The following is a 23,219-nucleotide window of genomic DNA, read 5'->3' as shown; positions in this document are numbered from 1 at the left end:
TTTGACCCGTATTGTTGTGTCCTGTAACGTTGAAGTTTAAGACCATAGCGCACTAGTCTAAACTTCACTTCCGTTTCCACAGAAACCAAGCAAGCTTTAGCTTCAGCCGTGTAGGGATCAAAACTAGACATGTCAAAGATGTACTGAGTTATTTGGTTGAATTCTAAAATTTGATACTCGTGTTACGGAAAGTTCAAACTTTCTGGAGAATTTGATACTCGTGTTACGGAAAGTTCAAACTTTCTGGAGAATTGCCCATATATATATATATATATATATATATATATATATATCAAGGACTACTATACTCAAGGACGTGCACCGTCGGATTCCTGACTTGGCTAGCGAAGGCCATCATATAAACATGTCCAACTTATCACTAGGCACAAGATACATTTCATATTGAGTGTGAGAAAGCTAAAACCTGTTGTAATGTTGTTGAACGCAATATTGTAGCATAGTAATACATGTTATTTCTATATTTTTGTTATGTCAAGCAGAAATATTAGTCTGAAAAGCATTTAAAAAATGTTTACAAATACAGCAACAAGAATTAGGCTTACTCGCCAAGTGAATCCGCCTTACGTGCCTTCTTGATGGATGTCTGTAGCAGGGCTGCATTCTTTTGGTGATCCTTCTCTAGATTGTGCAGACCGCGGAGTAAGACATTTGCGAGATGACGGAGCAGTTTCTTGGACTGAACGATGTCGAAGTCGTTAAATTCCCCCATGGTTGATAGAATTCCAACAAGTCTCTGACGACAACATACTCTATTTTTTGCTTTCTTTACAAAGGAAAGTCCAATCCTAGTCAGTTCATACGTAGACATATAGGGGGTTCACAATGCCTCCTGTCTTTTCTACTAGAGCCGTAGCCTCCTTCACAGCCTCGAATTGAAATGATGCTGTAAGTTTATGTACTGGTATCACTGACATCATAATGCTAGGTCCACCATGCAAGCATTTGACCATGATACATAACATGGATGTCGCTCTAGAATCCGGTTCATTTTTGGCCATGCCGCTGAGGACACCACCAGAGAAAGCTACAGTGGGTCGGATCTTTACCTCGTCGATCAATAAAAACACATTCTTTTGTTGAGGTGTTTTAAGTTTTTGAAATGTTTTTAAAAAAACACTTTCAATCTCTAAGGAGGAAACAACAGACTTTATTTTTCTTGTACTTGGCTAGACCAAAGTGTCTCTTAGTTGTTCATAACTGCAGCGGGGAAACGATTCGATAGCGAAACAGCAATCACTTACAGAAAATTGTTTGTGAGTCAACAGTTTCAGCTGATGAGTTATAAAGTCTAGCTTTCTTTCCCTTTTCTTTTCCTGAATAAAAGAACAAAATAATAGAAAGCTTCTAGTTTACTGGACCCCTAGGCAATTACAAATTACAAGAAATCAAGATCTTAACTTTACCTTAGTTTACTCTAGTCCTTCAAAATTTGTTGATTAGATCTAGATCTAGATTTACCAATTGTAAACATCAACTGTCTAGGTACGAGATTTTATCAGTAGGAAAATGAAAAAATAATCCTTTTTTTATAAACCACTGGATTATATGTACTGCAAAGCAAGGATCGACATTGCTTTTTATTATTTTTTAAAACTTAATCCTACACTACTGGTCCAGTATACTAGGCTCTTACCTTTGGGTCTTCAAGTTTTGTGCAACGTGATTGTTCCAATACTTCCACAACTCTCTCAAGCACAACATCCAAAGGAACTTTATAGTTTAGGTCGACGTGCACACACTCAAAAAATTGGGTGTAGGAATTCAATCCGTTATTTGGATTTAATATTTTTCCCAGGGAACTCTGGATCCTTTCTTGAATGCGGTGAGTGTAAGAGGGGAGCACAATGTTGGTTTATTCTCAACAACTACTGATAAAACACACTCTTCACAATGCTCGGTCATAAACAGGCAAACAAATCTGTCCTCTGTTCTTGAAAGAATTAAATTGTCATATTTCTTGTGGAGTTCCTTTTCTGGAGAAAATTCTGAAAGGCTACAGATTTTGCCTTTTTTCATGAAATGACGGAGTTGCTGATCTTCTTGTTTGGATGGACGAGGGGGTGGTTTTGGCGTTGGTAGGCAAGACGAGGGAACATCAAAAAAACTCGGCGGATCTATTGGTCGAGTGTATCCTCCAGGTAATTTAATCACAGGATAATCTGATGGCCAATGCCTTTCACAGATAAGTTTTCACGAGGGGGTAAAACAGAAAGCCATCTTTGTCCCTCAAGTCCTTCTTTTGGTACCTTGAGCACTCGACATGTATTGTCTTTATTCTAGTTACCTTGCAGTTTACAACCCCACATTTATTCGGCATGGTGAAATCAAACTATCCTTGCGCATAGACGGGCCGATTAATTCACAATAATCCACAGAATTGACAAAAACTCTCCGAGAAACATGAGGAGAGGAACAACATTTGACATTGAATCGTATACATTGATCACTGCACTTCTTTCCGGAAGGATGCGCTTACGCGGATAAATGGTGTCCATAATTATGCTTACATTTCTTTGCTTGGAATCTTAATCAAAAATAAAAATATTGACACCTTTCAATATCTGATTCATTTCTGCATCATTTTTATTAAGATCAACGAATTTTACAGATAGGATTCATTCTACTTCAAAGGAGATAAATAGTCCCCGATTCCTACGAACGAGTCAAAGCTAAAGATAAGGCACTGAGTCAGTATGGGAATATCCGGAGTGTTTGACTCGATGGCCTTCGCTAGCCAAGTCAGGAATCCGACTGTGCACGTCCTTGAGTATAGTAGTCCTTGATTTCAATCTAAAAGAATTCAAAATAGTCCACTTATAACGAGTCCTGAAACAACGAGAAGTCTACTATAAAGACACTATTCTAAAACCCCGTTTTTTCCCTTCTTTATCTTTGTAAATAAAATACTGCTATAGCGCAATCGGAAAAACACGGGAGTCGGTTATAGTGGAATAATGCTGCTGATGTGAACAGCACACAGGCCAATTAAACATATAAAACCTCGCCAGTTGAGAAAGTTGTTGGTGATCCAATGAAACAAAGAACGGGAGAGCCCACGCGAACCAACAATGAAGGCCGGAGCGAATGAGTAGGGAGGGTGTGGCATGCGCAGACAAGCAGAACGCATCGCGGGATAGGCCAACCCAGTCTAGATTATCTAGGCATACCGTGCCTCTCACTTCCCTGGTGCGGGATGGAGAGGTCACAATGCTGTGATAGATGGAGCGAATGTGTGACGTGCGCAAGCAGACGCAACGCACCACAGGATGTGGTGGGGTGGGGAACAACACAGCGGGCAAGTTAGCATAGAGCCAGATCCCCTTCTTTCTGATCGCCAAAGCCGATTTGTCAACTTTGCTAGCGCTAGAGAAAGAAACCTGATTCGATTTTTGATCAAGTAAGACATAGAGATCATGTTGAACAAAATCATCATCAGGGGAAATACAAAAAGGAATAAACAGAACACCAAACTCATAGGTAAGGCCTACTTTACTATTTCCCTTGAATTTATTGCTGGATCCCTAATAACGAGAATCCTGCTATAACGGACATTTCGCACCGGTCCCCTCCCTCTCGTTATAACAGGATTCCACTGTATATATATATATATATATATATATATATATATATATATATATACAGTGGAACTCGGATTCAACGAGGTCGTCGGTCCTGACCTAAAATCTCGTTGAATCTGAGTGTTCATTATAGCAAACTCGAGGTTTTGTGTAGATAATTACAGGCACTGAGCAAGTAATGTACAAGAGAAGTCACAAGTAGTGTCTGAAATGCCTGCATATTATGAGCTGTGTAAAAAAAAAAAAGACCGATTCGTTAAAATACACACGCCTGTGTCCTCTCGATTGTTTACAAAAAAGTTGTGTTGCTGTGTAGAGCCTAGCATACGGCAACGTTAGATTCCATAGACCAGCGCACAATTCAGTACGTAGATCTAAGTCAAGACAAGCTTATTATTGTAATATGATCTGTTGCCGAGGGGAAAAAAAGACTATGACGCGTTTGTATATATATGCGACATTCGACGCCCGGACCGCTAGTGCCCCCTCCCCCCTCCGCGACACACACACACAGTCACAAGTGTGCAGGCCGCCCATCCGACCCTGACACACGCCAGAGTAGACGCATGCACTTGTCAACAGCGCATGTGTTGGTATGAAAAAAAAAAGGCCGCTGATTGGTCGCATGCAAACGGCTAAGTGACTAATGGTTCATGATGCAGGTGCAATGGATGGTTTCCGGGAATAGATAAAGTTCGTTATGGGAAAAAAATTAGTGAAGCCACATCCACGGGGGCTGTTCACTCTGGAAGCGATTTCGTTGAATCCGAGTTACTTGTATTGATTTTAAAGAAGAAAAAAAATGGGGAATCTATCTCATCTCGTTGAATCCGAGCTCTCGTTGAATCCGAGCTTGTTAAATCCGAGTTCCACTGTATATATATAATATAATTATATAAAGAACAAGACCGGGCAGTAAAAATCGTTCTTTGTTGTTGTTGTTATCGATCCAGCAAGAGCTGGGCTCTCACCTTTCTGTCTCCCCTGTGGGTCGGGAGTATATAAATAGACCCACTACCCCGTCTGTAGGAGGTGTAATCCCTTCAATGACGAGGTGTCGCACACGACCCCAACCCTCTGGGATCCGGATGCGACACCTACTTTGGTGTATCTTCCTCTTCTCCTTCCCTCTTTCTTAATTTTTCTACCTCTTTTTACGCCGCTGACCTCAAGTGGAGCAAAACTAAAGATCACCCATCCTACAAAGTGGGCGCCTCATTGGCCGTGAGGTGCAACCCGTGCAGAGGTAAACTGGGTATCTGGCAGTTGAGGTGAGATCAGTCTGCGGACTGTCCTTCGCCAACACACCTCTTTGGCCCATGTTTTTCTCTTAGACGAGAGGGTGGCACGGCCCATGCCGCTCAATCAGTTGGGAGCTGAATCCCCTTCAGGCCCTAGGTCAATCTTGATGGGAGGGTCTTGCACACTCTCGAAGAGTATAACTCCGGGGGAGCCCTGGCACAGCTCTGGCTATTCGACCGATGAGTCCTCTTGTTGGGCCCTATGAAGGGTGGGGAGCCCCGGAGCTGAACCATCTACATATCTTATATATATATATATGGAATAAGAAAACCCCAAAGACCCTTCCCCAGCTCCAATGTGAAGAAGTCTTGGCTCCTGGATGCGGGTGCGGCCGCTAAGCGGAGCAAACCATCTATCTCTTCAGGAAAAAGGACCTTTAAGGCCACTTTTACCCTCCCTTTTTCCAGGGAGCTTCCGAGGCAGTCATACTTGACCATCCGCAGCACCGATGCACAGAAAAAGATCACAGATCTCAAAACCTATTTAACGGGACGAGCTACCCTTCAGGACAATTTTCTATGTTTGTTGCCTAAGTACACATATAAGTTAGACATAGTAAAATCTCTTGATATGCAATTTTCTTTTGGCATAGCTGTAGCGGTTGCAATGGAAACGGCGGCCATCTTGAAAATAACCAATGAATTTCAAATCCCTAAGGCTTTCTTATTTACTGACCAAATTTTACCAAATTTGGTGAAAGTATACACCGGAACTAAGCCCTATCAGAATAACAGCAAGTTTTTGTCAATAAGTGCAAAAGAAAAAAAAAGAGAATTTTCCAAAAGTATAAAAAAAACTTTCTAAATTTAGGTTGCGTTATCGCTTGCCAATGGAAAAGTGTTATTTTTTTTCGCAAATATCTCTCTGTTACATTGATGGTAGCCTTGCCATCTATGTTTCCTGAAAGTTTCATGTCAAAAGGATGAAAACTAAGGAAGGAGTAGGGAAAAATTTGCAAAAAAATTACATTTTGCGAAAAACGACAATAATTATGAAAATTCACTACAGTGGAACTTGGATTCAACAAGGTTGCCGGGCCTGACCTAAAATCTCGTTGAATCTGAGTTTTCGTTAGAGCAAACGTGAGGTTTTGTTTAGATAATTACAGGCACTGAGCAAGTAATGTATAAAGAGAAGTAACAAGTAGTGCCTGAAATGCCTGTATATTATGAGCTGTGTAAAAAACCCACAGATTTGTTCAAATGCACGCCTGTGTCATCTCGATTGTTTGCCAAAAAGTTGTGTTGCTGTTTAGAGCCTAGCATACGGCAACTTTTGATTCCATAGACAGGCGCACAATTCTTTACGGTACGTAGATCTACGTCAAGACAAGCTTATCATTGTAGTAATAATGATCAGTTGCCGAGGGGAAAAAAAGACTGTGACGTGTTTGTATCTGCGACATTCAACGCCTGGACCGCTGAATCCGAGTTCCACTGTATATTAATCCATCCTCATGATTTCAAAGGCAATTTACCAGGAGAATAAAGACTATCAATTGTATCCATGCTATTTTTAGACGACAAAATACCCCCAGTGGGTCGGGGGGACATAAATAGACTCACTGCTTCGTCTACAGGAGGTGTAACCCCCTCAAAGACGAGGTGTCGCATACGGACCCCAACCCTCTGGGATCCGGATGCGACACCGACTTTGGTGTATCTTCCTCTTCTCATTCCTTCTTTCTTTCTTCTTCTATCTTTTCTCCCACCGCTGACCTCATGTGCATCAAAAAGAGAGGTCACCCATCCCACAGAGTGGGCGCCTCGTTGACGGTGAGGTGCAACCCGTGCCGAGGGAAACCGGGTACCTAGCGGTTGAGGTGAGATCAGTCTATGGACTGTCCCTCGCCAACACACCTCTTTGGCCCCGGTTTTCCTCTTACACAGGAGGGTGGCACGGCCCATGCCACTCATTCGGTTGAGAGCTGAAACCCCTTCAAGCCCTGGGTCAATCTTGACGGGGGGTCTCGTATTTTCTCATAAAGAGTATAGCTCTGGGGTAGCCCTGTCGCAGCTCCGGTTATCCAAGCAATGTGTCCCCTTGTTGGGCTCGGTGGCAGGCGGGGAGCCCCGGAGTCAAATCACCTAAAAAACTCTTTTATGGATACTAAAACTTCCAAAGACCTTTCCCCAGCTCCCTATGGTAAAAAGTCTCGGCTCACGGAAACGGGTGCGGCCGCCGAGCCGAGCAAATCAAAAGGTAAAAGGACCTTTACCGCTGCCTCTTTCCTCCCTTCTCCTAGGGAGCTTCCGAGGCAGCCGTACGTGGCCATCTCGGGAAGTAAAGATGCACAGAGTAAAGTAAGATCACCGATTTGAATTTCTTTAAGACAGGAGATGCACTGCGGAAATTTCTGGGATACATCCCCTCATGTGTACAGAAACTTTCCTGTGGTGCACTCCTTGTCAAGTGTGCAACTGAGGACGAAGTGACCGAACTCCTGGATACCACGGCCTTCGGCGGTATTCCATGTAAGTCCGAGCGTTACCAGAAGTTTAACCGCTCGAAGGGCGTTGTCTGCAGCCATGAGCTGAAAGGCTGCTCCTTGGAAGAAATTGTGGAGCACTGTGAGAGAGTGGTTGAAGCCCGCCGGATTACTCTTCGGCAGGGGGAGACCACTATTGACACAAACACTATAAACGCTATTGTACTCAACATTCGAATCTCCAGCCACCGTTCGGGCATCTTACTTGATACTTGACGTACAGCCTATGTGCCGAACACTGTGCGCTGTTTCAAGTGTCAGAAGTGCGGTCATAGCCAGTCACGATGCCGTCACGCAGCCGTGTGTCCTAGTTGTGGCTAGACCGGGCATCCTGAAAAGGAATGCAAGGCTAGTCCTTGCTGCCCCAATTGCCGCGGCCAGCACACAACATTCAGCAAGGAGTGCCCGACTTGGCTCTAAGAACGCGCCATCCTGGAATACAAGGTGCGAAATGGCTGCTCGTTCCAGGAGGCCCGTAAGACTGCCTGCCACTTATGACCCCAGTCATTGGCCGGTCATATTTAAAGGCAGCCCAGATGGTCACGAGGCCGGCAAGTACTTCTGCTGCCGACCTCCCAAAGCCCGCAGTCAACAGGCATGTCTCTATGCCTAAAAGTAAAAATCCCCCTACTATCCTTGTGGCAACCCCCTCTGAGGTGCCACTTTCTAACCTCTATGAGGTTCTAGGGGAGGACGGGGAGGACTCTTTCACCGCCCCCTCTTCTCCCCCTCACCCCTCTTCTATCACTTCTACTTCTTCTTCTTCTTCTTCTGCTTCCACCTCCCAGCCCATCCCTCTGATGGAGTGTGAGGTGGTCCCTCCCCCCTCTCCCAGCCCCATTCCCCCGTTCTCAGCCCTCTCTGTCTGCTCCACCTCCCCCTATCCCTCCATTCCCCCCCACTACCAATGGAGGAGGACATCTCCGACCCCCCTCCCGGGTCTATACGGGACGGCACCCTAGAAAACACTCTGCCTCCCCTGCAAGGAGGAGTCTGAGTGTTAATTCGAAGCCGGGACCTTTGTGCTCCAAAAACAAAAATAAAAAGACATATTATTATATAATGGCAGTCCTGCAATGGAATACGGGCGGAATCCGACCTTCCATTGCAGAATTGCAACACTTACAGGCCACAATGGGGTTGTAAGGAAAAATTTGAGAAAGAATAGGGCGGATAGCGGTTCCCACACTATAGGTAGATTGAAGTAGAAGGGAGTCCAAAGAGGAGAGGGGAAACACAGCCATCTGTGCGGACCAGTCCGACGGATCTCCAACCAGATTATGATGGAGACTATAAGTAGACAGACTCTGTGGGATGGATCCTGAAGAGGGGGGGGGGGGAGGGGGGGGAGAGCAGAGATAGACATGTTCCGACTGCAGTGACCCCAACGCAGTGACAAGTAAGACAAGTAAATAAGACTGTGCGCACTTGTGGCCTGTATACAAGAAACAAAATTCGCCCCGGCTTCAACCATAGACGTAAGAGAATTTACTGCGTATCATCACATTCACACGGAGAACCAGATTGCTTCCGGTGGTACCACCATCTACACCGACAACCACACACTCCACAGACAAGTACACCTCCAGTCTGAGCAAACTTCACAACATTAAGCCCAAACTGGGACCACGAAATCCTTCGGGCCCCTCAAGAAGAGACGAAGTCATGTTTACTCTATTTTGCAATGGACACACGTCCCTGACACGTACCTCCTTCAGAGAGATGAGAAGCCGTTTTGTGTTGGATGCGACACAGATTTTACCATAAGAAACAGGTTAACAGAATGTCTAGACTTCGGAGAGTCCCGAAGAAAATATTTGAGATGCAAAAAATTGCAAGATCTGTTTTCCGTCGTTGATCCCAACACAATTCTGGGTTTTATAAAGGCCATTGGCCTTTATGGGAAATTGTGAATGGAATTGTGAAAAATTTTTAATGCTATAAATTTAGAAAAGTGCTTTAAATTAGTATATTTACATCAAATTTCTAGTATTTATTTTAGCATTTTAGTAGAGGTGTTGACCAGAATCGGGCTGTGCAGTGTACTGTTGCGAACAGAACCACCTTTTATTCGCGCATGCTCTTATGACCTTATGCAGTTGCGAGCGCGGTAAAACTCTTACTAAAACAAAACATCACCCTTCTGTCCGATGCCATGTAGTGAAATTAAGTGCAGGTTTGTTGCAGTCGCTGTAATGTTCCGTAGAGTGTGTTGTCAATGTTAGGTTCCAGAGGGAAAAGTGTAGCTCTGTCATTTAAGGCTGTACAGTGGAAAAGGTGATGTTTTACAGTCTCATATTAGTATTAGTCACACAAAGGACATATTGGGGGAAGTTCTGTTTTTTTTTTCTGTTCAAGTGAAAGTTGAGCTGTCTATGTTCTGTTTGTACGCCGAAGGTTGTGGTCTGTTTCTTTCTCTGTAGGTGGTTGATATTGTCATTTCGTTTTGTTGTAGTCATATGTTTGAAAACTGCTTTCCCAAGGCCCATCTGTTCATCCAATCTTGTTTGCTGTTGCTTTTAAGGATTTATTTTGCAGTGTTCTATGAAGTTAGAATGTTGGGTTATCCCTGTCTAGATCCCCTTTTGGCGAGTGTGTCTGCTCTGTCATTTCCAGGTATGTTTGAGTGTCGGGAATCCACTGCATTTCCAGGTTGATGACACAGGATGTTATCTGGTGATGGGAGCCAAACAGTATATATGTGTCAAGTCTTCGTTTAGATGATGATCATTTTCTATTGCTTGCAAGACTGATAGTGAGTCAGTGAAAATCACTATACTCTGCGTTTTGTTTGGATGAGTGTCAAAAACTGTACGGAGATGGTATAGTGCTGTTTCAATTGTTATCATTTCTATTTCTGCATCGTAGTTGTTGCATTTCTCTCCACAGGCTGCAGAGATCTCATTGGAACTTCCATCTGGGTACTGTATTAGTATTCCGAATCCAGCTTTGGAATGCTGAGCCCTCTGAATAGACGGGTATCCAGTCATCTGAATAGCTGTTGATTGATTGATGTGATGCAAGCGTCAACGTCACTGGGTCGGAAGCTTTTGTGCTATTGTCTCTGAGAGAGATGTTGCAATGATTGGTTTTTCCATAGAAATGTGGGGAGGGATGTTTTGGTTGACTCTTTTGGTTTCTCTTCTGTTTTGTGGTAAATGGTGACTCTCCATTAGTTCTGTGATGCAATGCATGATTGATTTTTGTTAAAGTTGTTTCTTTGGTTTCCATGTTTCTACTAATTTCCTGTTTGGGTGGTTGGGGCACATTCTTTTGGTTCTTTCATGGAGCTCCAAAACTGCTTTATCTCTGCGAATTCCCAGGGGTTCAACATTTGAAAGAATTTTACATGCGGCAGTAGGTGTAGATCTCATGCCACTGTTTATGAAATGAAGGGCATTATTTTGGACCTTGTCAAGGGTGTTGCAAGTACAATGGGTGTTGCATTCAACAATGTTGCCGGGACTGGGTTGTTGTCCTCTTTGGATCCGACGTCTCGTTGAATGTGATTAAGACTAAAGAAAAGAAAGGAGAAAGTTATTATATTACACGATGTACCAATACCAGTAATTAAAACAGTTGTTACCACTGATGACTCAAATCTCAAACGGCATCAGTTTGCGCGTGATTGAGCTGTGTTCTGACCATCATTTCTGCTTTTTAAAATATTTTTTTCCCGGAACACTTCTCGTGCGGAAACATACCCTCTCACATCTAGGCCTAGATATCTATATAAAGTAAAGGCAGGAGCTTGGATTGTCTGATCAGGGGAAGAAAAGAAAATTGAAAAAAAAATGAAGATCTCGATCTAGACCTACCCATCCAGAGTTCTTCCAGTTTCACTCAGCCCACATTGCGTTCCCACCCACCCCCTCCCGTTCCTACCGTAGGCTAATCCTCGCCCAACCTATGGCTTTGGGGCCCATATTACGAGGCGCACTAGATCTAGCAATACAATGTGTTAGGAATCGAGGATGGGTCTTGTACTTCACGTGAGATGGAGAGAAAGAAGGAGAAAAATTCTTCACTTTTGGGGCTGCTAAATAGCTTTTATTTGGTTATCGCGACCTCGTTGAAAGCGACTTCGGTCTGTTTGCAACCTCGTTGGAGCTGACGTACATTTACAAAGAGATATAGTAGAGGAAAAAATCGGGGATTATGGATTACCTTGTTGGAGCCGACTTCTCATTGAATGTGACCTTGTTGAATGCGACACCCACTGTAGTTGCACTACAACATAGTGAGTAGGCTATTGCTCTATTCCAGGGAGATCGGTCATAACCAAGGTATAGAGCTCTCACAGTTTGTTTGTCTGATCCCCATGAACTGCTTGTGAGTTTCTTTAAAAGTTGAAGTCTTCTTTTCGCCTTGTTCTTTATGTTCTCCACTTGCTTCTCATGGTCAGACTTTGGTCAAATTGACCCCTAGGTATGTTGGCTGTTCCTCTTTGGGGAGATTTTCATTTCCTACATTCTTCCTATCTTCAGTTGGAGTTTTTCTTTGGCTGTTTTATGGTGTGTATTCTTTTCGTGCAGTTTTTTAAGCTTTCATTTCTGACTGTAATTATGGAGCCTCTTGAGGTCTTCATTTAATTTTCCTGCTCCTACTACCATGCTGTGATGTGTCTGCGAGAGAGCAACATCATCAGCGTAGAGAGTCTTTTCAGATTTCAGCACGTTTGTTACATCATTGAAGAAGATCAGGAACAAAATGGCAAAATGTTCTTTATATTGGTATTTCTTTATTTTAGTCAAGACACACACATACTTTTTCTCACATAGTCCTTTTCAGTAATAGTAATAAGAATCGTATGGATGCTTGCTGCTTCTCCCTTTCTCCAACCTCCCTGACAAACTTTTGCATGTCCCCAAGAACATAAAAAAACTGCTCCACCGCCCCCCCCCATTGACTACGAAATAGTTTCTCAAGTTCTCAATTTCTTCACACTTTGTTTTGCTTCCGCGGAGCTCACTGTCACAGTTATCTGCTCATGAAACTCCACACCCACCAGCCACAGAGAATCGTTAAAGCCAAAAGCAGGCTTCGCGCCTCCCCTCCCCAGGCCTCAGGCGAGGCTAGGGGCTTGGCTGAAAAAAGAAAAATGATGTGAATCCATTGTGTCACCATCGGCTGTATGGGTGGTGTGTAGTCACTGTGTATGCAGACCCACGTAGCAGATGGCAACTTTTATTTCGGTCAACTCATAGAGATGGTCTGGTTCTTTACTTCAGTCGTAAATAAGAAGAAAAAAGACTTGTTTGGCAAGAAAATTGGTTTGTTACAGCCGTCAGTTGGTTATCGTATGTTGGCTAAATGCGTCAAAATATAAATGACACTACGACAAAAAAAAAACGGGGCAAAGAAATGCGTTCTTTATTTCTGTCAGTTCTTTACAAGTACAAGGGCGTTCTTTATAGAGGTGTGCTCTACTGTAATTACTGTTATTTTAGTGTGCTGTTAAATGTTATTTATTAAGATTAAAAGTTTTACAGATAAATTTTTTACCATTTAATTTGATCATTGACCAAAACCAAGCCTTGCTGTAAGCTGTTGTGAATGCATTCAACTTGTGTTTCACACACTCATTTCATGTGACCTAAAACAGTTGCTGTGTAAAACTTTTACAAAACTGAACTAAAACATACCTACCTGACCCATAGGTACTTCCTACACTACAGGGAGATGAGAAACCCTTCTGTGTTAGATGCGAAACACATTTCATTATAAGACATATTATACTAACAGAATGTCCAAACTATGGAGAGACCTGAAGGAAACATTTGAAAGATCTCTTCTTCGTCATTGATCCCAACAGAATTCTAGATTTTATAAAGGCCATTGGACTTTACCCAAAAATGTAAATATTGTTATTTTAATGAAATGTATTGTTGCTCTTAAGACTTTAAATTTTTACAGTATAATTAAAAACCCTTTAGCTTGACCATCAGAAGTCAAACTATGCTGTGAACTGTTGTAAATGCAACCAAGTTTTGTTTCACATGCTCATATATATATATATATATATATATATATATATATATATTAAAAAAATTATATACCTTATGCAATTGCGAGTGCCGTAAACTCTTACTGCAGTAAACTGTGACTATGCAGTTACTTGCTTTTCTCCATTGGTCATTCCTTTTTCCTACTCTGTGACATCCTCTTCAGAACATGTTTTATCGTTTCCTTTCTTTGCTTGTAGGTCACCCATATGGATATCTTTGGCTGAATATTCCTCTAATATCATCTGTAGTTGGCTGTTGAACTTAGCCTTGGTTTCATCCTCCTTATCTCTTGTGGGGGTGTAGCATTGGATGACATTTAGGTTAATTTTCCTGTTCTTTGTAGTCGTTGTGAAGGATGCTATAATTGTCATTCTGGATCCATGTCCCTGACAATACCACAAGATAAAAGCTTTCTCAGCTTTCTTTGAGAGCATGAATGCCTTCTTCATATCTTGCTTTTTCATCTGGGTGGTCTTTCCCCTCTTTTCTTTTTATCTATGTGGTCAACAACATTACTAAAATTACATACTTCAAAAAAAAAAAGATGAACGGAAAGCTTGAATGATATAATATGCTTTTCTTGTATTCACCTTGTTGCCTTTTTCTCTACCTTTCATGTAGGGAAAAGATAAAGGAAGATCATCAACAATCTATTTTGTGGATGAAATTGGGAGAATGGAACTCTTCAGTCAGAACTTTATACAGGTATGTTAATATTAAAGTAGATGTTGGATAAAAAGAGATATTACCTGTAGCCTTCCTTAAAAGGAACGAACAGTAGTGGAGATTGATTTTTTACGCAGTTGTATTTTTTATAGATCTTTATTAATGTTATCTCTATTTTTTTTTTAAAACATCACTCCAACAATTGTCTAAATGTAAAATATAAAACAACAGAGAAGCATGCAAGTAGTGAGCAAGCATATAGCGAAATGCCCACATAATGAACAGGTTTTCAGGTAGATCCCAATTTTTTTTCTCTGATACATGTATAGTCTTCGTATTTAAGATATATACATATGAAATTCATCCATCTGCAGCAAAGAAGACGCACAGAAGAAGATCACTGATCTGAATCTGTTCAAGACGGGAGATGCACTACGACATGTTCTGGGATACATTCCTACGAATGTCCAGAAGCTGTCCTCTGGTGTACTCCTCGTCAAGTGCGCAATTGAAGACGAAGTGACCAAACTCCTGGATACCACGACCTTCGGCGGTATTCCATGTAGGTCCGAGTGCTACCAGAAATTCAACCGCTCGAAAGGCGTCATCCGCAGCCATGAGCTGAAAGGCTGCTCCATGGAAGAAATTGTGGAGCACTGTGAGGGAGTGGTCGAAGCCCGCCGGATTACTCTGCGGCGGGGGGAGACTACTATTGAAACAAACACGATCGTCCTCACTTTTGAATCGTGTCGCCCTCCAGCCACCGTTCGGGCATCTTACTTGGTACTCGACGTACGACCCTATGTGCCGAACCCTCTGCGCTGTTTCAAGTGTCAGAAGTTCGGCCATAGCCAGTCACGGTGCCGTCACGCAGCCGTCTGTCCTCATTGTGGCAAGACCGGGCATCCTGAGAAGGAATGCAAGGCTAGTCCTTGTTGCCCAAATTGCCACGGCCAGCACACAGCTTTCAGCAAGGAGTGCCGGTCTTGGCTCCAAGAACGCGCCATCCAGGAATACAAGGCGCGAAATGGCAGCTCCTTCCAGGAGGCCCGTAAGGTTGTCTGCCCGTCAATCACAACCCCAGTCATTGGCCGGTTGTATTAAAAGGCAGCCCAGATGGTCACGAGGTCGGCAAGTAATTCTACTGCCGACCTCTCAAAGCCCGCGGTCAACAGGCAAGTCTCTGTGCCTAAGTACAAAAAGCCCGCTACTATCCCTGTATCAACCCCCTTTGAGGTGCCACTCTCTAACAGCTATGGGGTTCTAGGGGAGGAAGGGGAGGACTCTTCCTCCGCCCCCTCTTCTCCTCCTCACCCCTCTTCTATCATTTCTTCTTCTTCTCCTTCTTCTTCCACCTCACAGCCCATCCCTCTGATGGAGTGTGAGGTGGGCCTTCTCCCCTCCCCCCAGCCCCCTCCCCCCCCCCTTCCCAGCCCCCTCGGTCTGCTCCACCTCCCCCTACCCCTCCAGCAGACAAACCCCTGCCTATGGAGGAAGACAGCTCCGACCCCCCACCCCGGCCTGACCCCGGGAAGGGCGGAGTCTGTCACTCCTCCAAATCCCCCACTAGACCGCCGTCCAATCCAGGACGGCAACCTAGAAAACACTCTGCCTCCCCCGCAAGGGGGCCTGTATTCAAGAAACAAAATTCGCCCCGGCTTCAACACTGCTTCGTCTGCAGAAGGTGCAACCCCCTCAAAGGCAGAGTGTCGCACACGGACCCCAACCCTCTGGGATTCGTGTGCGACACTTACTTTGGTGTATCCTCCTTTTCTCCTTCCTTCTTTCTTTCTTCTTCTATCTTTCCTACCACCGCTGACCTCATGTGCAGCAAAAAGAGAGGTCACCCATCCCACAGAGTGGGCGCCTTGTTGACCGTGAGGTGCGACCCGTGCGGAGGGAAACCGGGTACCTGGCGGTTGAGGTGAGATCAGTCCACGGACTGTCCCTCGCCAACACACCTCTTTGGCTCAGGTTTTCCTCTTAGACGGGAGGGTGGCACGGCCCATGCCACTCAATCGGTTGAGAGCTGAAACCCCATCAAGCCCTGGGTCAATCTTGACGGGAGGGTCTTGTACTTTCTCGTTGAGAGTAAAGCTCCGGGGTAGCCCTGGCACAGCTCTGGTAATCCGAGCAATGTGTCCCCTTGTTGGGCTCCGTGGCGGGCGGGGAACCCCGGAGTGGAATAAAATAGAAAACTCTCATGGATTCCAAATAAAAAAAAGACCCTTCCCCAGCTCCCAACGTTACCAAAAAGTCTCGGCTCGCGGAAGCGGGTGCTGCCGCCGAGCCGAGCAAAAACTCCAAAACTGGAAAAGGACCTTTACGTCTGCTTCTTTTCTCCCTTCTCCCAGGGAGCTTCCAAAGCAGCCGTACGTGGCCATCAGCTGCAAAGAAGACACACAGAAGAAGATCACTGATCTGAATCTGTTCAAGACGGGAGATGCACTAAGACACGTTCTGGGATACATTCCTACGAATGTCCAGAAGCTGTCCTCTGGTGTACTCCTCGTCAAGTGCGCAACAGAGACTGAAGTGGCCAAACTTCTGAACATCACGACCTTCGGCAGTATTCCATGTACTTCCGAACGATACCAGAAGTTGAACTGCTCGAAGGGCGTCGTCCGCAGCCATGAACTAAAGGGCTGCAGCATGGAGGAAATTGTGGCGAACCGCGAAGGTGTGATTGACGCCCGCCGGATTACTCTCCGACGGGGGGAGACCACCCTCGAAACCAACACGGTCATCCTGACCTTTGATTCGTGTCGCCATCCAGCCACCGTTCGGGCATCTTACTTGGTCTTAGACGTGCGACCCTATGTACCGAACCCTCTGCGCTGTTTCAAGTGTCAGAAGTTCGGACATAGTCAGTCAAGATGCCGACACGCAGCCGTGTGTCCTCGTTGTGGCAAGACCAGGCATCCTGAGAAGGAATGCAAGGCTAGTCCTTGTTGCCCCAATTGCCACGGCCAGCACACAGCCTTTAGTAAGGATTGCCCGACTTGGATTCAAGAACGCGCAATCCAAGAGTATAAAGTACGAAATGGCTGCTCGTTTCAGGAGGCCCGCAAAGCTACCTGCCTGCCAGTTGTGACCCCGATCCCTGGCCGGTCATACGCCAAGGTAGCACGGGAAGCCACGAGGTCCGCAAGTCCTTCTACTGCTGACCTCCCAAAGCCCACGGTCAACAGGCATGTCTCTGTGACTAAAACAAAAAAGGTTCTTCCTTCCACCGAGACACCTCTGACAAACCGCTTTGAGGTTCTAGGGGATGACAGGGTGGATTTTCCTTCCGCTCTCTCTCCTCCCCCTCCCCCCTCCTCTATCACTTCCTCTTCTTCTCCTTCTTCTTCTTCTCCTTCTTCTTCTTCTTCTTCCACCTCACGCCTCATCCCTCTGATGGAGCGTGAGGTGCACCACTGGACTCTGTAGAAAATTCTCCTAACAAATCTTTCCTTATCCTTTCTGACTCTCTGTCTTGCATCACCTCACTCACAAACTACACACTCTTACACCCAAAAATAGTTAGGCTACAACAGAAAATCCATAAACTATCCGAAACAGGAAAAAACATCATGTTCGCATGGATACCCAGCCATGTGGGCATCCGAGGAAACGAGCAGGTAGACGACCTGGCGAAGAAAGCTTCATCCCTTCTGCTGGGATCAATGACAAACACTCTCCCACAGACTGACTTTAGAAATAAAGTCAAAAAGTACACCTCCAGTCTGTGGGAGAGCCACTGGGAAAACCAGAAAAATAATAAACTATATGAAATAAAACCCAAACTAAAACAGCGAAATCCTTCGGATCTCTCCAGAAGAGACGAAGTCATTTTTACTCGATTGCGCATCGGACACACGGCCCTGACCCACAAATACCTCCTACAGGGAGATGAGAAGCCGCTCTGTGTCGGATGCGACACAGATTTTACCATTAGACACATTTTAACAGAATGTCTAGACTTTGGAGAGATCTGAAGGAAATATTATAAATGCAAGAAATTACAGGATATTTTTTCCGTCGTTGTTCCCAGCAGAATTTTAAATTTTATAAAGGCCATTGGCCTTTATGGCGAGTTGTAGAGTGAATTTGATATTATTAAAAATTTTTGTTGTTACTTAAAAGAGTTGTTTTAAATCACAAATGTATTTACACTGAATTTAAATATTTTAAATTTTTAGCATTTTAAAGTAAATTAGTTAACCAGTCGTGAAGTGAACTTTTGCAAAGGTGAACAACTTGTGTTTCGCGCGCTCATATGACCTTAGCAGTTGCGAGCGCCGTAAAACCCTATACTATACTAGACACCCCCCTACCCCACCACCAACCAATGGAGGAAGACATCTCCGACGCCCCTCCCCGGCCTGACCCCGGGAAGGGCGGAGTCTGTCACTCCTCCAAACCCCCCACTAGACCGCCGTCCAATCCAGGACGGCAACCTAGAAAACACTCTGACTCCCCCGCAAGGAGGAGTCAGAGTGTTTCTTCGAAGCCGGGGCCTTTGTGCTCCAAATCAAAAAGTAAAAATTCATAATGGCGGTCCTGCAATGGAATGCCGGCGGAATCCGACCTTCCATTGCAGAATTGCAACATTTACAGGCCACACTGTGCCCACGGGTGGCCTGTATTCAGAAACAAAATTCGCCCCGGCTTCAACCATAGACTTAAGAGGATTTACTGCGTACCATCACATTCACACGGAGAACCAGATTGCTTCCGGTGGTACCACCATCTACACCGACAACCACACACTCCACGGACAAATACATCTTAAGATGACCCTCCAGGCTATTGCCCTACGGGTCACCCTGCACAGACCAATCATGATCTGCTCAGTTTACATCCCACCAAATTACCCCCTCAAAATAACCCAACTAAATGACTTAAAGTCTCAGCTCCCAAAACCCTTTATTTTACTAGGTGATTTCTATGCCCACAGCCCCCTGGTAAAATAATAGAAAAATTTTTATTTCAAAATAACATCTGTGTCTTAAATGATAAATCCCCAACTTACAGAAACAGAGCCACTTATGGCACTTCATCCCTTGACATCACTTTTTGTACCCCTGACCTAGTCCCAGATCTTGAGTGGTCTGTGCTGGATGACCGTACGGACCACTTCCCAATTCTCCTCAAAAACAATAGCCTCCAAAACGACCTGATCCCAGAACGCTTAAACTTCAAAAAAGCAGACTGGGACGGGTTTGCCAATCAATGTTCCCATTTGACCACAACTACAATAAATTCCACGAAAAGCTTTTAGAAATATGCAACAATCACATACCAAAAACAAAAACAAAACCCCAGAAGAACAAGATCTGGTTCTCTTGGGAATGTGAGGACGCAGTAAAGAAAAAGAAGGCAGCGTATCGAAAAGCCGTCAACAACACCACCATAGAAAACAAAATCAATTATTTAAAGGCTCGAGCTGTGGCACGTAGATGCCTCAGGGAGAGCAAAAGACAATCATTCCAAAAATATATCTCCAAAATCAACAGCCAGACACCACTCAACCAAGTTTTCAAAATTGCTAAAAAATTCTTAGGTAGACGCACAGACACCATTCGGCACGTCCAGAGGCCGGATGGAACCACAGCTGAAACACAAGTAGACATCGCACACACAATAGCTACATCTCTTGCCAAAAACTCATCCCAAGCAAACTACAACACCACTTTTCAAAACATCAAAACTAACAGAGAAAAACAACACCTAAACTTCCACTCAAACAACACTGAAACCTACAACGCAGACTTCACAATAGACGAACTATCTTCGTGCATCTCGGACCTGGGCGATACAGCCACGGGACCGGATGACATCCACAACAAGATCATTACACACTTACCCTCAGAAACACTCACACTCCTACTACATATATACAACGACATGTGGCGGTCGCACTCCTTTCCGGAGTCTTGGCGTCTCGCTACTGTCATTCCAATACCCAAACCAAACAAAGATCACACACATCCATCCAATTACAGACCTATAGCCCTAACGAGCTGTCTCTGCAAACTGATTGAAAAAATGATTCACAGGCGACTCGTGTGGTTTCTGGAAACGACGGGCTCGCTGAATGTCTCCGACCGAGCTCAGCCCACAACTGTTCACTGGGATGGAGGTCTGGACTGTTGGCTGGCCATGTGGCAATCCCCGCCTGCTAAACGAAGGCGTTGACAGCCCTGGACCTGTGTGGTGTAGCGTTTTTGTCCTGAAGGACAGCAGCAGGCCCAATCTGCTGCAGCGCTGGGATGACCACAGGTTGAAGGATCTCCTGCAGATACGGCTGCCCTGTCAGGATACCGTCGACATGGTAAAGGATGGTTCTGTGATGCCTGCAGATCTTCCCCCCCCCGGAAACAATAATGGAGCCGCCTCCAAACGGGACCAATTCTCGAACTGCATTGGCAGCAAGCTGCTCCCTTTGACGCCTCGAGATGCGGGTTCAGCCATCACTGGGTGTCAGACAGAACCGAGATTCACCAGTGAACAGGACCTCTTGGCACGTGACACCCCTGATGCGCCGTGCACCAGATTTGACGGTTGGCTCGCTGGTTCTGGGTCAGCTTAGGTTTTCTGTCTGGATGACGTGCACGGAGGTTGATGTCATGAAGGCGATTACGTATTGTCTGTGAACTGACTGTGGTGTAGGTTGCAGCTCGCAGACGTCGCCTGATGGCGCTGGCAGAGCTAGTCCGCTGCAGTATGGCTTGGCGTTGGATGTAGCGGTCCTCTCTTGCTGTTGTTTTCTTGGGACGACCCGTGCGACACCGCTCCTGGACTCTTCCTGTCTCTGCGAACCGCTACCTGAGCCGTATGATGGTGGAGTGTGATACCTGAAGTCTGCGTGCCACTTCGCATTCGCCAACTCCATCCTGCCGCCAGGCAATTGACCGAGTCCAGTCGAAGTCGTTCAATCTTTGTCATGGTGGCTTATGGCTTGGCGCGGGAATACTGTAAAACGGAGCTGAAACGGTGGCTTATGTAGGCAGACAAGTGAGCACAGTTCGTAGCCAGAGGTGCATTCTTCCATGTGCATCTCGTTTTTGCCATGCAGAAAACCCCAGGTATCGCTCACTGACGTTTGTAACTTTGTCCAGTTTTGCCGAAGTTGCAGATTTTCACACACACCAAGCATACTGCATGACGCGCTCAGGCCACCCACACAGTGGATACCGTATTCACTATTAACCCCCTAGCCTTGCTACCAAGTTTTGCAAGAAGAATCTGATTACTTTTTTAAAAAATGATTTTTTCGAAAATATTACCTATTTTCTTGACTGGTCCTTAACTTTTTGTGAAGACTGTATAATGTGAACATGTATATTTTTTAATTGTTTGCCTTTTTTAAAGCAAAGTTAGCTTGTAAAATAATATTATTTTTAATTATTTGTTTCAGGCTGTACGAAAGGTACTGTCTAAACCTGATATCACAGTTGTGGCTACTATACCAGTCCCTAAAGGCCGACCTATTCCATTTGTGGAGGAGCTGAGAAATGGTGACTACTCTGTCATATTTGAGGTAATGAGAACAATGTAACAATTGTAATAATAATAATAATAAATAGCATTTCTGCTGCTCATTTCCATTTTCTAAAAAATGGTAAATGTGCATTACATTAATAAAAATATCACACCTTTAAAATTAATGGACATGTGTGTACGTAAAACTAGTATATGCATATTATTTGTATGTATAAACATTTCTATGTGAAAAATAGTCAAGCAGTGAGCCTGGCAATGCGTTCGCTAAAAAATATAGAATGCAATAAAAACTCACAAACAGTCACTATAAAATTGAAACTTGAATACAGTAGAATACGGCTATAGCGGGACTTTTGGTTCCTGAAGAAAATTCAAAAATCCCGCTGTAGGCAAGTTCCCGTTATAGGAATGTAAAGGGGAATTGCCAAAAAATTTATAAAAGTCTACATGATTACCTCCCTGCCATATCAATAAAATTTGCGCTTTAGATTAGTCTTTCTTTTCTTTTCAACTTGGTTGATTATCTCGGCCTTTAATTCGAGTGAGAAACATTTCCTTTAGTCTTTGTTGGAAGCCATCTTTCCCTCGATTTGTCTATCGTACCGGTAGGCCTACACTACAGTAGAACTGGTCAAGTGGATGCATTCGTATGCCTGAACATCAACGATCGCAATTCAATGAATCAGGAATCACACTCTGCACACTCTCCTGTTCTTTTACTTTTTGGTCTAGCCTAGGCCTAGTGTGATGGCCTATACGCTCTTATACGGTACTGAGCGTCTAGGGTATGGCACATCACTTTAAATTTGGGAGTGGCTCACGTAACGCGTCTCTCCGCACCATCTCTCTCTGCCATCTGACCCACCTCGCTCATCACTGGACTTGCCAATCACAGCGCCGCACCGCTGACTGTTTGGAGCCTGCCAACAGACCCTGCCTTTAAGCTCGTTCGATCTCTCCCACTGTATCCGAGTTCGGGACTTTCCTTGTCCCGCTATATATATCCAAGCATAAGGAATTGAGTTTGCACAGGAAAAAAAAGGGGGATTCCGGTAAAGTCTACCGATGGTCCCACAATAGCGGGTGCCGCTATAGTCATGTTCTACCTCTAGAAACATTCAATAAAAACGTTCTCTCTCTCTCTCTCTCTCTCTCTCTCTCTCTCTCTCTCTCTCTCTCTCTCTCTCTCTCACTCACTCACTCACTCACGGTTGGGCATACACATGCATTTATAACAATTCATCGCTTTGACAGGTATGCATTTATTTGTGAATAAGACTTCTTTTTGAACGAATGGTATGCTTATTGGTATCAGTGTGTAGTTGTGGGAGATTTCTAATGGCTTTTCGTCAATGTCCGACTCTAACCGTGTAAGTGCACGAGAGTTCATTTTGAGAAAAACGAAAAAAACTGTTTAAAATTCTCTTACCATCTACCAATTAATTATTATTGCTGAAATGTTTATACTTTTATACTGAATGATAGTATCAACATAAATTCGAGTCGATAGTTTAAAAAACTAATTAATTAAGGCGTATGCACGATTAGCGCATAAAAATTTGTCCGCAGTTGCACGCTTAGCGCCAGAAACGGTTAGCGTCCAGCACGCTTAAGAGCAAATGTAACCGGCGGTTACACGGTTAGAGGCTTGCACGTTTATCTCCC

General features: G+C 44.4%; 1 protein-coding gene and 1 long non-coding RNA gene across 5 annotated transcripts in view; one reads left to right on the top strand and one right to left on the bottom strand.

Annotated features, from left to right (window-relative positions):
• Positions 1–2,797, bottom strand: part of LOC106013461 — a 46,388-nt gene extending 43,591 nt beyond the window's left edge. For both annotated transcript variants that reach the window (XR_004859271.1, XR_004859272.1), the window contains exons 1-2: positions 1,655–2,797; positions 564–1,334 (exon numbers count right to left, since the gene is read on the bottom strand). This is a non-coding gene — a long non-coding RNA (uncharacterized LOC106013461). The remainder of the gene's footprint in view (positions 1–563; positions 1,335–1,654) is intronic.
• The window catches only part of LOC101854536 (cancer-related nucleoside-triphosphatase homolog), a 67,190-nt gene that overhangs the window by 18,581 nt on the left and 25,390 nt on the right, over positions 1–23,219 (top strand). For all 3 annotated transcript variants that reach the window (XM_005110619.3, XM_005110617.3, XM_035972944.1), the window contains exons 4-5: positions 14,019–14,102; positions 21,469–21,591. In XM_005110619.3, coding sequence (XP_005110676.1) covers positions 14,019–14,102; positions 21,469–21,591 — 207 coding nt within the window. The remainder of the gene's footprint in view (positions 1–14,018; positions 14,103–21,468; positions 21,592–23,219) is intronic.

The sequence above is a fragment of the Aplysia californica genome, unplaced genomic scaffold, assembly GCF_000002075.1.
Source record: "Aplysia californica isolate F4 #8 unplaced genomic scaffold, AplCal3.0 scaffold00918, whole genome shotgun sequence".
NCBI classification, from domain to species: Eukaryota; Metazoa; Mollusca; class Gastropoda; order Aplysiida; family Aplysiidae; genus Aplysia; species Aplysia californica.
This window is presented reverse-complemented; position numbering and strand designations above follow the sequence as displayed.